The sequence below is a fragment of the Leguminivora glycinivorella genome, chromosome 1 (genome assembly GCF_023078275.1).
Source record: "Leguminivora glycinivorella isolate SPB_JAAS2020 chromosome 1, LegGlyc_1.1, whole genome shotgun sequence".
NCBI classification, from domain to species: domain Eukaryota; kingdom Metazoa; phylum Arthropoda; class Insecta; order Lepidoptera; family Tortricidae; genus Leguminivora; species Leguminivora glycinivorella.
The window spans coordinates 24,905,798-24,921,657 of NC_062971.1; the positions used below are offsets into that span (position 1 = coordinate 24,905,798).

A 15,860-nucleotide genomic window follows, 5' to 3' on the forward strand; every position below is an offset into this window, starting at 1 on the left:
ACATATGATTTCTAGAATTGTTGTTTATAAACTTTTTAAAGGTTTTGAATTCTAATAACTCATTCGTTAGGTCAACAACATGTTTCTATCCTAAAAAGGTTTTCACGGCAGTGCATGGAAGCAGTATCAGTTGTCAGTGGGGATATTCGCCTCCACATTTGAGAATCCATATTTATTGGCACATTTATTCATCTTTGGTCGCCTACGCTCAGTAATGGACACTAAAAGCACGCGCTGTCGCCTCGAATTAACACAAGTTTTTGTTATCATTCAATTTGATTCTGCCGCCGGCTGTTTTATTATTTTAATGAGCCTCAATTTTCAGCGATAATTGAATGCACGTCGTGCTTCGATTATTATTTCATCAAACGTACGGTACAGCTGACAGCGCGGTCCTGCGCGCGTACATTTCAATTGTCCAGCGTATTTGGACTTCAGCCAAACAACGGACTGACTGTTGTGATATGTGGAACTTGAGTATGATTAGCTTTTGTGGTGTACGAGTATGTAACACGGTGGGATATTGACATTTAATCAATTATAAGTGTGAAAACAGGTATCCCACTACGGGAATAAATAAAGCTTGTTCTAACCTAACCTAATTTTTTGATAGCAGTACATTTATTTATAGGTCATAGCTCTAATCTAACCTATTCTTCTAGTAGCAGTTCTTTGTGTATAGAGGTCATAGTTCTAGCCTAACCGACCCTCGCATACGGGATTTTATCACTAAAATACCGGTTGAAAACGGTGACTTGCTCATTATGTTCAGTAACAATTTTCTGAATTCGAACGCGTGAGACTCAAAATCGGCCCGCAGTTCATTTGTTTGGAGTCGCAATTCTAACCTAACCTACTTTTTTGGTAAATTATGTCTGATACATTGTATACAAAAATGTTATTCTAACTGTCCTGTAGATAGATTTCGCGTCATACCATTTACTTCTCTCTCTTCATTTACTCTCGCAACGCTCAAGATTCCACTTTTTATTGGAGTCTTTCGCTTGCTCGGGTATCAATATTGGCAGTGCGGTTGAGCAGCAGCTTTGCCCCTTGTAAAACAAATAACTATTTCTTTAGCGCATAATCATTATAACTGGTAATCCAGGAAAAGTGACAATCTGCGATTCAGGCATAGCCTTGTGCAGGTGTTACAGGCAACATCTATATTTTAATATTTAGCAGTGTTTAACTATAAGTAATATTGTAACATATCATGTCTAATCATAAGTTTCACTGTATCAATAAACTATTTTGATTTTTTTTACTTATTACGGAAATAAGAATTATATTTAAATAAGTATTATGTACCTAATAATAAATGTTATTCGAAAAAATCATTACTTATAATAAATGACGTTATACTATTTGTAAATACCTATATTATTTGTTGCTATGATTCAATAATTATACCAAATGAGCGTTATTACGACTAACATTGGTATCAAAAAAAGTGTTGATTGGTACGCACCCCATAAAAATATGATGATATTTTTTAATGTATCAATATTTTCTGAATATTGTGTACCTATAGTTCACCCTTGGTAGTGGCGACATTTACCTATACACCTACTTTCAGTTAGTTTTACATCTACCTATCAACGTAGTTAGTTGACTCAGTGCCGTCGATTTAATAAAGGGGTGCGTTTTGATTTGTAGCTGCAAGCATGGGCACTATTTGTAAATAATTGATGTAATTTAATAGTTAGTTATCGATACGAACAAACACTGCATCAAATAATTATTAAGTATAAAAATGTGAATATTTAACTAATAACCTATAATCTCGAAGTACCTACAGTCAGCAGTACTTAGCAAGTTAGCATGTTTGCATAAATTTACAAATTTCTATTCATGGGAGTATATTTTTTGTCGACAAATGTACCAGCCGGCGTAGCCGAATGGCAATCGTTGACGTCAGACGCCGACAGAAATGCAGTCTGGCTCTGTCGCGCCAATACGCATGAGCTATAGAGATACATAGCTACGAAACAGATATTATCGTGAGCGTTTATGCATTTGGCTACGTACCCTGGTCACATAACGCACGCAAATGACACGTGGTCGAGCCGGCACCGCAGACCGCAGCACGAGCCGTCGCTACCTTAGTAGACCAAAGTGGTTCAGTCCTGTTCGATTAAACCAACGTCAGAAAGTGAACGGCCCTTATGGCCTGTCTTAGGTACTAAGGAAAACACTGTAGTTTAGCATTTTATCGTAAAATCTTTTGAACAAATTGCAAAACAATAAGCATTGGATAATTGCACAATGCATGCAACGTTCCTTGGTGGTCAGCTATAAATCTGAATACCTACCCTTAAATTCCGTAAAAGACGAATCATTTCAATTCTTTTTATTAAAGCTGTTAACTGCTAGTGAGAGGTTCGTTTTGACGGCTCTCTTCGCGTGATCGGTGTGCTTAATACGTTTTTTTTTCTTATTCATACAGAGGTCGAGGAAATTGATTAGGTCTATTAACTTGTTTCTAAAAGTGACAGCCCTGGCTATTAAAGATGGCCGCGGTTAGATTCTAATTTGAACATTTCGGATCAGATAGTGGAATACCTAATTATGAAATAGGGAAGTGGGTCATTAACAGGTTATTAATGTCATTTTTAACGTTAAGTGGTTCCTCCGGAACTGAATATTGTGATAGGTGATGAATTGATGATCTAATTAATATTAAGGCTCGTAAAAATGGCTGAAACGATTAATCAACTGTTTCAGTTTAACCAAATGCTTAACCATTTTGATTCTCTATGTAAATTGATATTAATTTATACTTAGGCATCCATGTCAGCCATAATGTAACTCTTATTAACTTTTGACTTAAAAATATATTACAATGGAAGTACTCTATAAATAAAATTGTAAATGTGATCTTGCTATAAAATTTAAATAGGTATGTCGGTATGTTCTTGCCTGCAATGGAAAAATAGTGAAATTCTTTTTTGAAAAAAAATCGGTATAGTTTATAAGTGAGTAAATTATAACCCGGATGTAGAACACAATAGAATGATTCCCACATGCCATGACAAAACAAAACAAGGTTCAAACATAACCTAAACGCTGAAATAACAAATTGATTACAACACGACCAGTCTTGCTTAAAAGCTCAAGGTACGAACGCCAAGCTGAACTCAACTCTCGAGAAAAAGCTATATACATAATAAAACGAATTCTGCCCAAATAGACATTCGATAAGTTACTAATAAAATATTTAAACTAAAAAAAAATCTGGTTCTAAAACTTTGTCAATGATGAATTTAAATTTGAATGGCGCATTATTGCACTTTATTTAGGAAAAACATCTCTTAACTGTAAAATTACATGTAAAAAACCTTCAAATGAGCGATAACGCCTCGTTTTTTTTTTGTATACATTTAGTTATCAAGTTTTTCATGATCATATAAGTATGTAAGTACTTATACGTTTTTACTCCGCTACGGGTGATTTTCCGCTACTTTTCTTTAACTTACACCACAGAGTCAAACACAGTAGCGCGGCTAGTCTCACTCAGCGTTCTAATATTTAATAGTTTTATGATGTATTATCAAAACAAATCTCAACGAGTTAGTCTGAAGTAGGTACGTACGTTTCGGTTGCAACAGTTCAACTTATTGATCTTGATAGTTTTGAAATTTGGAACTCGTCTCTAGATTGTGTTGTTTTTATACACAAATATCGTAAAGCACAATCGACAATACAGAGTCAACTTTGAAGAAAACCTAGATACCTACATATTACGAGTACCTAGTAGGTTGGAATTAGAGGACAATTGGAACGCGAGCATGTTAATCTGCACCTAAGGTGACGAACCCAATCATGGACAGTTTAAGAAAAAAATTCGCCAGTTTTTGATATTTCACTGATAAATGTAAAAATTCTACCGCCAAGCGTGTTAAATCTTGAATGTCCTATCCTTCTTCTACATTGCAAGCGTATTGCAGAATAGATACTCCTATTGGTTTCTTCATAGTTAACAAATTAAAACTAGGTGTTTTTTCTCCAATTATGGACGGCAGTTCTCCAGTAATGGATCCCCCATTATGGACAGTGAAATAAGTTTAAATTTTTACTTTTAAAGCCAACTGATACGCAATGAGTCAATTTTATACACCATAAATACAATTAGTTTGGGTTATTTTAACATAGGATTGTTTCTTGTAAATTTTGGTTTTGTAAATTGTTCCTTGTCCATCATAGGAGGTAGGCAGTTTTTCGGGTCCAGTAATGGACACTTGCAAAATAACATCATTTCTTTATATCTTTGGAGCAACAAACTAGTATGTTTTATTACCTTATCTCATGCTTAATGCAGTAAGTAAAACGCATTCAAGATTACACCGTGCGTTATTTTTTTATTATTTTATACATGAACTCATCTCTCTTAGCAACATTACTAAGAATTCGTCTTGATATTTTTTTCAGTAAACTGGTGAATTTTATCTTGTCTCCAAATCCTTCAGAAATAACCGAATTAATTGAAACTTTAAAATGAAACAGCTCTACAACTCTAGTTTATGGTACATAGCCGTCAGTTTTTAGAAACGTATTTTAGATACTTATTTTTAAGGATTTGTGTTTTTTTGTCCATAATGGCATCACCGTCCATTATGGGGTATTTTACCTTATCTATAAATTCTACACACGATGAAACCGCGCGACAGAAAAAAGCGCGATTGTCGCGGTGTATGAGCAAAACCGGTATAAAGTAAGAGACGTCTGGCATTTAGCCCGGCGCGGACGCACACATTATTCATGTCTGCTAATTGTAATTTCTCTATGCTGAATATTAATAAATGCAATTAGCCTAGTGCCTTCACGGTCACAGCGCTATTTCCATATTTTCTGCTCATCATTAATTGCCATTACCAATTGATTGGCAGTAGATAAATGATAAACAAATAACCATATGTTTTACGCTCATTTAATTCCTGAATACGAAAACGTATTAAATTAATGTAAAGTATCAAGATTGTCTGGTTGTAGATGTGTAAGCGGTCGATACAAAAGGACTTAACATATTTTTTCAACGTATTTTATTATGAACTTCTGTTCAACATCCAGATGTTTGAGTCTGATCAAACAAAAGAATCTTTAAATATGTATCTCGATTCTTCGCATTACAAAATTGATTTATGAATACATTTTCTTCCTACTGAAATTCTGAGTAGTTTATTCAACTGATATTTTCGCGGAATGTACATCATTTTGCATCCTTCACTAGCACTACAATAATTGGTTATTTATTGCCACCAAGTAAAATAGACACACTTCGTAACTAAAATAGTAAAGATGTATAAAAATGAGGTAATATCATGGTTATCCGTATGTTTTCGGCCGGCTGTCGACACCGATGTTTTTCTAATAACCTGTTTCACTAATCATAACGTTTATTTTCGTTCGACACTGAACGATCACACGTCCGGGACTATTCTGTTTCGAATCTTTCGCTTGTTTGTTTTCATTCATAAAATTTTTCATTGAGCTTACGCTGAAATTAAACACGACACTATCGATCGTAAAAATTTATGTGTGATAACCTAAAATGTTAGTTTCGTAAGTAAACTGACAAACACCAAAGCCATAGCACGCGTTTCTATAAATATTAGGACCGTTTTAAAATGTTGCATCTATCTTTCAAGTGTCCTTGTAATGGACGGTAATGAAAAAGGCGCTTAAGTTTTTGTCCCGACCCCGATGTCTGCGTGTAGTTAAAAGCTACCGATGGCATACGAATCACCTATGAGATATGACTTAACAAAATTAGATATGAGGATTAAAAGAAATTAATTTGTGAAGATACAATGTTGACGATGCAGATATCTCGTTAACTTTTTTGGTCCTTTATTATAGGTAGATCCCAAAGCTTTTAGTTAAAAAAAAATACTACAAACGGTTGCTACTCTTACGGTAGCAAAAGTTAGTTCATCCTTGATGAACCGTGTCAATATAAAAGAAAACTATTAAGGGCTCAAAAGTAAAAACGAGTCGCATCCGACATGGACCTTAATTTGTAATTTGTTTTGATACATTTCACAACAATGTTGTAGGCGCCGGAGAAAAAAGTTAATTATTTATTAGTAATAATAATAACCCACTGTCTGCTCAATGGCGCATTGTAAACCGCGGCCTTCCCGTCCCGTAATGCTGCAGCCCACCTGCTTAACAAGCTCTATATAACTTTAATTAATAAGCATGTATTTTGTTTTAACAGTTTGGATTCCGGACAGAGTAAAGTCTAGAGATAGAGAATGACAATGTATTTTAGAATCATTTATAAATTCCATGTAAGCGATGTAGATATTTGTAATTTAACTGTGTTTTATATGTATGAATTAATTTGGGTGCCAATAGGGCGTGTCACAGTAGCGACCGGTCACCCGTTCAGAAATTGTATAATTTGTGCAACGGCAGCGGCGAACAATTGTCCAATACAGGCGTGAATGGCGATCGGCCGACGCCCACCGACTCCGAACAAAACATGCCAAACGCACGCATTCCATACTGACCATCGACGAGTGTAAAAATAAATTGTCACAAAGAGAAAATCATTAACGATTCATTTAGGATTTTACAAACGCAAACAAAACACGTCAGACGCAAAGCGCGGGGCATAATCCAACAGAATAATGTAGGTGTATTGATCAGTAGGTATCTATACGAGAAGCATATTACTGAAATCTGGCGAAGGTTTTGCATAATTTAAAATCTAGTCTTAAATGAAATTCGACGAACATAATAGTTAAAAAGGGAATTTCATAGAGGCTTGGAAGAAATGAAATAAAATGATAATATGTCGGGAGCTATTACTGTCTGACAATAGGGAAGGACAAAAGGGAAGCGAGGATGGCTCTTCAGCGAACACGATTAAGTTACATTGATGTCTCGTCTGCTAAAACGAGAAATATGAAAGGCGTATTGAATTTGCTAAAGAAGTTACTAATTTTTCAAAACTTGATACTACTCTGTGAAGATTGTAAGAATATAACTAAGTAAATTTAACAAATGATTTTTTGTAAGTACCTACAGTTAGTAAAAAATATCAAATCTTTAAAGTTATCATCCTTTGATATAAAGTACAAAGAAATACTGAAGCCTCTATATCAAAAGGGTAATTCTTACTGTGCGGAAACAAAACGGATTTTCGAGTCTTTCTGTAGATGACGTCTCTTTTCCATTCGGAGCAGTTATCGAGTTTCCTTTGTAATTAAATATTGAAATTAAGAAATGAACAGTCGCTAATTACATATTGAAATTAAGAAATGAACAGTCGCTAATTACAAGAGGTTGTCCCTCGAGGGCTGATTAGGTTGCTACAGCATTAACAGAAAGGGATTGCTACAGCATTAACAGAAAGGTTATGAATGCAGTTCGGATGTCGATAATCTATAGGACTATTTCTTTGTTGAAAAATCATGCTTACGCGGCAAGCGACACGTTAAAATTTGTATTAATTGAACGCCAAATTTACAAAATTAATATTTAAATCGATTTAAACGCCATAAAAATGTTATTAATTCGTTTTGGTTTAAAGTTTTGATGATTTATAAACGCAATATCGATTTAACCGCCCTAATAGTGTCGTTTAATTCGTTGTTACATATTTGAAATTGCAGGATATTTCGCTTAATGAGAACTAAGTACCAAGAGGTTTTGCATAATATCTTATGTGTGTAATCCTGGCTAGTACTAATGAATTATTATTAGTTACAATGCCAATTTTGCCATATATGCTGATTTTTTTGACATGCAAAACTAAATTGTTAGACGGATTAGTCCTGCATTGTTGTTGATTTATTTACAATAGCACTATTTACTCAAATATCACAATAATGTGTTATGCAAGGTTTTCTTCTATCTATAGTATATCTATATTCAATGGCTGCGATTTGCTTTATAGAAAGGTTGAAAGTGATAAAGCTAGTGGTACGAATAGATTTCAAGAAAAATGTACACTTAATCAGTTAAAATTTTGTTTATGCTTAATATACAAATTATTTTAGTTAAGTACAATCAATAGTATCTTATCTAAGGAAACTTACGTTTAGGCCTATCAATACCTACATAAGGCCTACTTGCAGTTGCACTTACCACTTAGCTCGGGGTTAGTGGGCTGTCAACTGTCAAATTCCATATAAAATGGCTCGATTTTCGTTGGCGCAAGTGGCCCTTATTGTTAAGTATGTAGTATCAAATCTGTATTCACGATGAATAACAGATTACCACAAAAAATAACAACGCGATTCATAGTGTTGGCAAGGCTGGAATCATAAATAAAATCAATGGACATTTCAATTATTTGGACCGCGTGGCGTGCGGTTGTGATATTCGTGCCGCTGCCAATAAAGCGACGAGAAAGAAATGATGTGTCATTTGTTAGTTATATATTGGACTGGCAATCATACAAAGATACGCATCGAAAGTTTTTTTGCTTAGGCTCCTTGTAATTTGAATAGCGAGGAATATTATAAATGTATTTGGTTTAAAAAGTAAAGCATTGTTAGTCTGGTACTTTAATTACAAGAAAAAAGAGCTGACAGCTATAATAACATTTCATGATGGAACTATCAGATTGCAGTAGGAACAGTCCAGTAATGCGGCCGGAATGTCTTTATTAACTGTCATGGAACCAAGCGGAGCTCCGGGAGCTGTTTAATACCCTATCAGACAAACGTAATTAGTTTTGTAAATAAAATGCCTCGAGAAATTGAAACGTAGCTACCTGGCCGGAGCCGTGACTTGCCACATTCTTGTATTCGTATATAAGTTAAAACTAAAACAGTACCATAGGTACAGACAGTCTACATCAAATAGATCCTGGCACAAGCAACATCAAAGGCACTTATGTATCCGTTTCCGATAGAAGCGAAGAAGTACGGTCAACCGGGGTGGCTTTAAAAGTCAGGGGCGACTTTGAAAATTTAGTTTTAAAATCATACTGTAAGTTAATTCGCGATATTCTATGGTAAATTTACAAGAATATTTATTGATCTAACTAGTTACATGGACAGTTTCAGTAAATAATGAATAATATTAACTTTAAAGCCGTTTAAATACTATCAAAGCAACCCCAAATTTTCCTTAAAGCCACCCCGGTTGACGGTATCGCAAATATCGCAATACAATAAATACATATAATATGTACAAGGACTTGGCAATCAGTATTTTTGTCATGCTTACTCTAAATTTATCAACATACTGGTCACAGTCACAGCCCTTTATGCTTTAGTTCTGCACGCAGCACGTGCTTAGGAGATCTTTGTACCTATAATAGAGACCAGAGGGGCTATTGTAATATTCTAATTGACAATTTCCGTCAAGATACAAATTTAAAGAACACAACGGCGCAGAAAATAATAAATGAGGATGTATTGTTTAAGAGTTTCCCCGTGTTCATTTGTAAGGAGATATTAAAAATAACTTTTGCGGGAAAGATAAAAATGAAACCCCCGTCCGGAGGGACAGGTAGGCCGGGACAGTAGCATCTTGCCCGAACTGCACATGAAATAATTGTGCCCAGAGTTATACTCGCTAAACTTTTCCACCCCAAGGGTTTTTTATTTAATTTTTATTTTTATGACACAATTAAACTCGGCTTTGCTTTCAGTTTTTATTGTTACTGCCTATGTGCCCACTAATTTTTGGCTTCAATTAGGCTTTCTTCTGCTATTTTATTAAATCATTCTTTTTAATGTTGACTATTTGCAGCTTTAATTATAAAACTTAGTTATTCCTGTATCTTGTAAATTTTCTTTTTTGCATATTACATATAATTTTCCATAATATGTAGAAGAATGAAAGATTAGTGATTGTGATGAAGTCAATAACACGTCCTCTCTTCTTCCTCAGGTACTTCTCAAGGTAAATAGGTATCATGTCTATCCGAGGAAAGAACCCATCGCTCCCACCGGAACTCGTTAGAGAATACACGGACGCGTTTTTATAAACGAATTTCATTTATCATGTTTGTACTGAACCCAAGACAAACTGCTACTGCGCTTGAGTTTACCGTAGATTAGATAACGGCCGTTTGTTTTACCGTGTCGACCGATTCCTGAGCCATTTTTAAGACAGAGCTCCGTTGTTTGGTCTAGTATTCAGACGCTTCCGCAGGGCAAGGAACTTTTGAAGAGGAAATAACCTGTGACAAGGGATCTAAAGTAAATTCTTATAGAACGGGGTTAAACTTAACTGTTTCTAAATTTTTAATTTTATCACAAAACATTCTTGTGACGCGGACATGTAACTATAAATAGGTAGGTATATTAAAACATGATCTCTCAGGGATTTATAGATTAGCAAGTATAGAGAAGTATAGCCAGGAGCTCGCGTTCAGTAGGTACACACAGTATTCTGCTAGAAACGCACTAGAAATGTTCAATAGCCGAAGGGCAACATCAATGTAACCGAACCGAACGAAAACCAGATATTTCCAAACGATAATAAAAGTTGTACGTCTGTCACAAGATCTAATTTCCATCTAACACTAGTGTCGTAGACAGGAGATATTTTTGGATCAACAAACGGTTTTAAAAGAGTTTAATTTAACATGTAAACATTCCCATACGGGTTGTAACGTGTAAATAATCGGACGTACCAGAAAAAATATATACAGATTATGACTATTAGCTTACGATAGACTGTCAGCGCGTTGCTTTTGTTTTTTTTTACATATATTTTAACTCTGTAAAGCTTTAGACAGGGAAGGATGTTTACACCACGTGGACGATATGATTTAGTGTCAGTAATTGGGAGTGAGTGTGAACACGTTCACTAAGAGTTCAGAATAGTAAATATAATAACAAAGACTACGGTGGCTATTCATAGTTTAGTCGGTGTTGACTTTGTTTATGTTCCAATCGTTTCACGTGGCGCCTTTTAAGTAAAGAGTGTATCGAGGAATTTAATTTTATATAAGATATTTTTTTTAGATTTCTTATTAATGGCGTAAAAGGTCACGATTTATTTGTAACTAAGAAATGTCAACGTCTTTGTCAAACAAAATCTGCGCGGCATAATAAGTATACCAAACATATATCTGGCAGAAATATCTGGGGACTCTTTTGGGGTGCTATTTGATCAGTGACACGCGGTGAGTGATGAATATTGCCAAGCAAATATAACAGAAAGCAAAAAACTATCTGCCATACACGGTGTTAGTTTCAGTGGGGTTGGCCGGTGGGAGTCCACAATGTAGTTTACTTCTGTTTTATGGAAATCGATTACGAATCGTAATTTACAAAACTTTGCTTGTCAGAATCGCTTGAATCGTTTCTTCTGGTATTGTTTTGCTAGTTTTAAACAAAGTCTACATATAACCTAGGTATTTATTTCGTAAACGGTAGCATGCGTTCTCGCAATTTTACGACAGTAGGTATTTGAGACCTATTGTCAAGTTTAGAATGGAAAATCATTAAAAAACATACGCTTGCGTACGCGCATCGTCAATAAATCGCCCTGGAATCGTTCAGTAATAAATCGAACGCTTCTTAATGGCAGTTTATCGCAGTGAGCTTGCGGTATTCAGATTACGAGCTAAGTGCCGCGGGGAGCGGCGCGTGTCGCCTTATCTCTGTCCCTCGACACTTTCAATATTCGATTTCATCGCGCTTTTGTTTTTTTTTACCGACTATACAGATCACACTTAGGCTGTGTTCACACTATCGGCTACTGGGTGGGCGTCACCTGTCCTATTCTCAGAGAGCGGATCAGGAAAGTGGCATTCTGTTTAAGCCAAAACAATGTAGAAACATATTGTCTGGTACCATACTACCAATTAAGACATGTTTGAGACGAAATATTCAGATAGGGTAATATTTCTTTATTTATATTTATATGTACAGTCCAGACGAGGTCAAAAATGTGTATAAATTTATAAATCAAATTACAGTAAGTATTAATAATAGTCTACATAATGTATTCAACATCTGTACCTAGAAAAATTAAGTTATTAAGACCAGAGAAAAAAAATCCGCTGAACCCCTTCCAAAGATAGGAAAAAATCAGTGGGGAAAATCTAGATCTCTAAATCTATCGTTTTTATAGTATTGGTAAAGTCTAATAAAAGTATGTTGGCAACCCTTTATCGAATTAAGTACTGCAGTAGGAAAAATCGTCACAACACCACAATCGCACCCCAAAGCGTAACCGAAAACGAGCACCGCAATCCAAGCTAATGGAGTGTCTCATAATGACGGTTGCTGACATAAAAATAAATAGGCGAGAGTCAGTTTCTGCGTAAGGCGATACTATGATAACAGCATCGCCCCTCCGATAATTGCCAAACTTACCCGGACGTGATGGTACTAGTTGTAATGTAGTGCGGATTACGTGCAATTCATCTTTTACTCTCTTTTTATGATAGCTGATTCCCTTTCATTAACCTATATTTTTATTTCTATACTTTCATTAATTACTGGCTACTAATTAATTGCCAATATACCTACTAAAAGTGTCCAAAATATACTATTGAATTTACATATACGGTCTGGAGCTGACTTAGATCATCCTCTGTGGACGATATCGAAATGAATATCGAACCAGATCAATTAATTTTACGTTTACTTGAGTAAAATACCTAGCATAAACGTCTAGTTGTGTGTTTATCAGAATTACAAGGATTTGTTTACATGATACAATTTCGTTAGCAAGCCAATAGGCTTAACCGCAAAGATTTAGGTGACAAAGTTTATTGCGTCCAAGAATATACTGTTGTCTATTACGATCATAAATCACGGATGGGAAAACAATAAGCGTGAAATTGTGGAAACTGCGGCGGACATCTTTGCTATTAAATCTTAGGGGAGTGAAATAAATAAAAATAAATCTACGAGCACCCTCACGCGCAAACTTGATTTATAAGATAAGTGGGAGGTGCATGGGAGACTTTTACAAGTGGATTTTAATTGAAATTAATTAATACTAGATATTACTTATTGTTGTTCGGGAACATTCAACAAGAAAACAACTCTGTTTTTTTAATTATTAATGTATTCAAATCCAGTAAATTGTAAACATTTATTACATATAATTGAACCACACCTATATAATAAATAAAAAGAGCGTCACTATAGTAAGATAAGATATTTTTTTTATTGGGAAATTATCGATAAGGCGAAATTAATAGAAATCACACTAACGAATAGCAAATATAAACAAAATAATTACGCTCCTGTATTGTAGCTTTTTCTCTACAAAATATTAAATTATTACTTAAGTTTTTTCGGTAGTCGGCACTTTGCAGAAATTTTCTGGAGTTGAATCCAAAAATCAAGAAAAAGGACTGCTCACAGTGCTCACGCAGCATAGGGGAAGGTTCCGATGGTTGCGATCATTGGACCAGCGCTTTGATTGGACCACTTAAATATTTCAAAATCTAATCGTGCTAGATGGAATCCAGTAAGGTACAAGGTGACCTTATGCCCCACCTTGGGCCACCCCGTAACCTCAGTCGCGCCTCGCTTCCCGGAAAAGAGTGACGCGTCCAAGTGTGTTTCGAGCGCTGTTGAAGTTAAATTACGCGAAGGAATAAAATCACGAAAGTATAAATACATTGGCAATTGAATTTATGTGTTGAAGTATAATGTGTAAACATTTATTAATGAGCAAATTTGAAACAACAGTTTCCATGCATTTGTTTTCTCTATTTTTTTATATTTTTATTTGTGATATGATACCTAGTTGCTATCAATGGGTCCTACCTGTGGGTTCTATCATCGGACCGGTCCAATCTTGCCATTTTTTTTAGAATTATTCACCCGTGCGCATATAGACAATATGTACGAAAAAACTAGTACATATGAAAATAATATATATTTTTTTAATTATAATATTTGTGTAATAAATATTTCATTAAAAAATATTTTTTGTCGATTTCCATAAGTTTCCTTCATTGGACCATTGGTCTAAAATCGATGGCGACTTTGTGGTCCAATGAAGGCGACCCTGGTCCAAAGAAGGCAACAGCTTATGAAAACTTTTTCCACGATTTTTCACTAAAGGGCCTGGCCGGACTGCCATGGTAAAATCGCCCCTGGCTAAATATGAAATATTGATATGCAGGATTATTCGTATTGTTACTACATGTACTACTACTGGATATTATGCCTCAAACTGTTTCCGTTTACGAAAAAAATTAAAAAAAAGAAATTTTGTTTTTTATTTTTTTCTTTAAAACTGCGTATCCGATTGACTTGTTCTTTGGATATTTTATAGATATATTAGAGATACATCAATTAAAAAAAAATTAACTTCCTGACTTTTTGTTAAGTACATTTTTTTTTAAATTTATGTTTTAAATATTTTTTTACCACATACGAGTTAGCGACACCTACTATATTTTCATACAATAATCGCCATTTTATACTCTATTACATATATTTTTATCAAAAATATTAGTTTGGATCAACAATGTCAAAATAAATATATTACTAGTATTACCCTTTAGTACGTTGCTCCTGGAAAGTGATGTATGAAAATTTTGGCATAATTAATGGAAGATTTTTTTTTTAAATTGGGATATGTAGATTATAGGCCGAAGTTATTTTTCATCAACCCTCCCCACCCCTCCCCCCTCTGCGTCACCCCTCTACCCCCCTTAAAGAGCCGAAAATGCGATTTTTCTCGATTTCTGACAAAACCGATGAAGATACAGAAAAAGCGTGTAGGAACGAAGTAATCCTTAATGAATTTACTACAAATCTCTCATAAACACTTTAGCGCTAGCACTTATAGTTTTCGCGCAATCCGTCACGAAAGTTGCTCCTTTCTGCAATTTTCTTTAATGAATGATAAGTTTTCTCCTTAAATGCTTACGAAATCGTCGGTTTGATAGTACTAAAATATTATAAACTCAGAATGAATTTCAGGGGAAAAAAATCACTACCATGGGCGGGACTTGAACTCACGGCCTCTAGATTGATAGATATGATAGATAAATGACGCTAGGGGTACCATTGATTCATATAGTAGAAAGCTGAAAGATTCGCTAGAAACTAGGGATGAGCTTTTGGTGGCTCAGTTGGTAGAGCCCTCGAGTTTCTATCCGGAAGCCGTGAGTTCAAGTCCCGCCCATGGTAGTGATTTTTTTCCCCTGAAATTCATTCTGAGTTTATAATATTTTAGTACTATCAAACCGACGATTACGTAAGCATTTAAGGAGAAAACTTATCATTCATTAAAGATAATTGCAGAAAGGAGCAACTTTCGTGACGGATTGCGCGAAAACTATAAGTGCTAGCGCTAAAGTGTTTATGAGAGATTTGTAGTAAATTCATTAAGGATTACTTCGTTCCTACACGCTTTTTCTGTATCTTCATCGGTTTTGTCAGAAATCGTGAAAAATCGCATTTTCGGCTCTTTAAGGGGGGGTAGAGGGGTGACGCAGAGGGGGGAGGGTTGATGAAAAATAACTTCGGCCTATAATCTACATATCCCAATTTAACAAAAATCTTCCATTAATTATGCCAAAATTTTCATACATCACTTTCCAGGAGCAACGTACTAAAGGGTAATACTAGTAATATATAAATAACTTATTTTGACATTGTTGATCCAAACTAATATTTTTGATAAAAATATATGTAATAGAGTGTAAAATGGCGATTATTATATGAAAATATAGTAGGTGTCGCTAACTCGTATGTGGTAAAAAAAAATATTTAAAACATAAATTAAAAAAAAATGTACTTAACAAAAAGTCAGGAAGTTAATTTTTTTTTAATTGATGTATCCCTAATATATCTATAAAATATCCAAAGAACAAGTCAATCGGATACGCGGTTTTAAAGAAAAAAATAAAAAACAAAATTTCTTTTTTTTTAATTTTTTTCGTAAACGGAAACAGTTTGAGGCAT

The 15,860-nt window shown here is 34.8% G+C and overlaps 1 protein-coding gene and 1 long non-coding RNA gene across 5 annotated transcripts in view; one reads left to right on the forward strand and one right to left on the reverse strand.

The window, feature by feature from the left end:
• The window catches only part of LOC125232659, a 93,661-nt gene that overhangs the window by 58,243 nt on the left and 19,558 nt on the right, over positions 1-15,860 (reverse strand). The gene's annotated exons all lie outside the window — the stretch shown is intronic.
• The window catches only part of LOC125232634 (dachshund homolog 1), a 189,451-nt gene that overhangs the window by 58,197 nt on the left and 115,394 nt on the right, over positions 1-15,860 (forward strand). For 3 of the 4 annotated variants that reach the window (XM_048138383.1, XM_048138390.1, XM_048138399.1), the window contains one exon: positions 9,856-9,867. The exons of the other annotated variant lie outside the window; for it this stretch is intronic. In XM_048138383.1, coding sequence (XP_047994340.1) covers positions 9,856-9,867 — 12 coding nt within the window. The remainder of the gene's footprint in view (positions 1-9,855; positions 9,868-15,860) is intronic. 4 annotated transcript variants of the gene reach the window in all.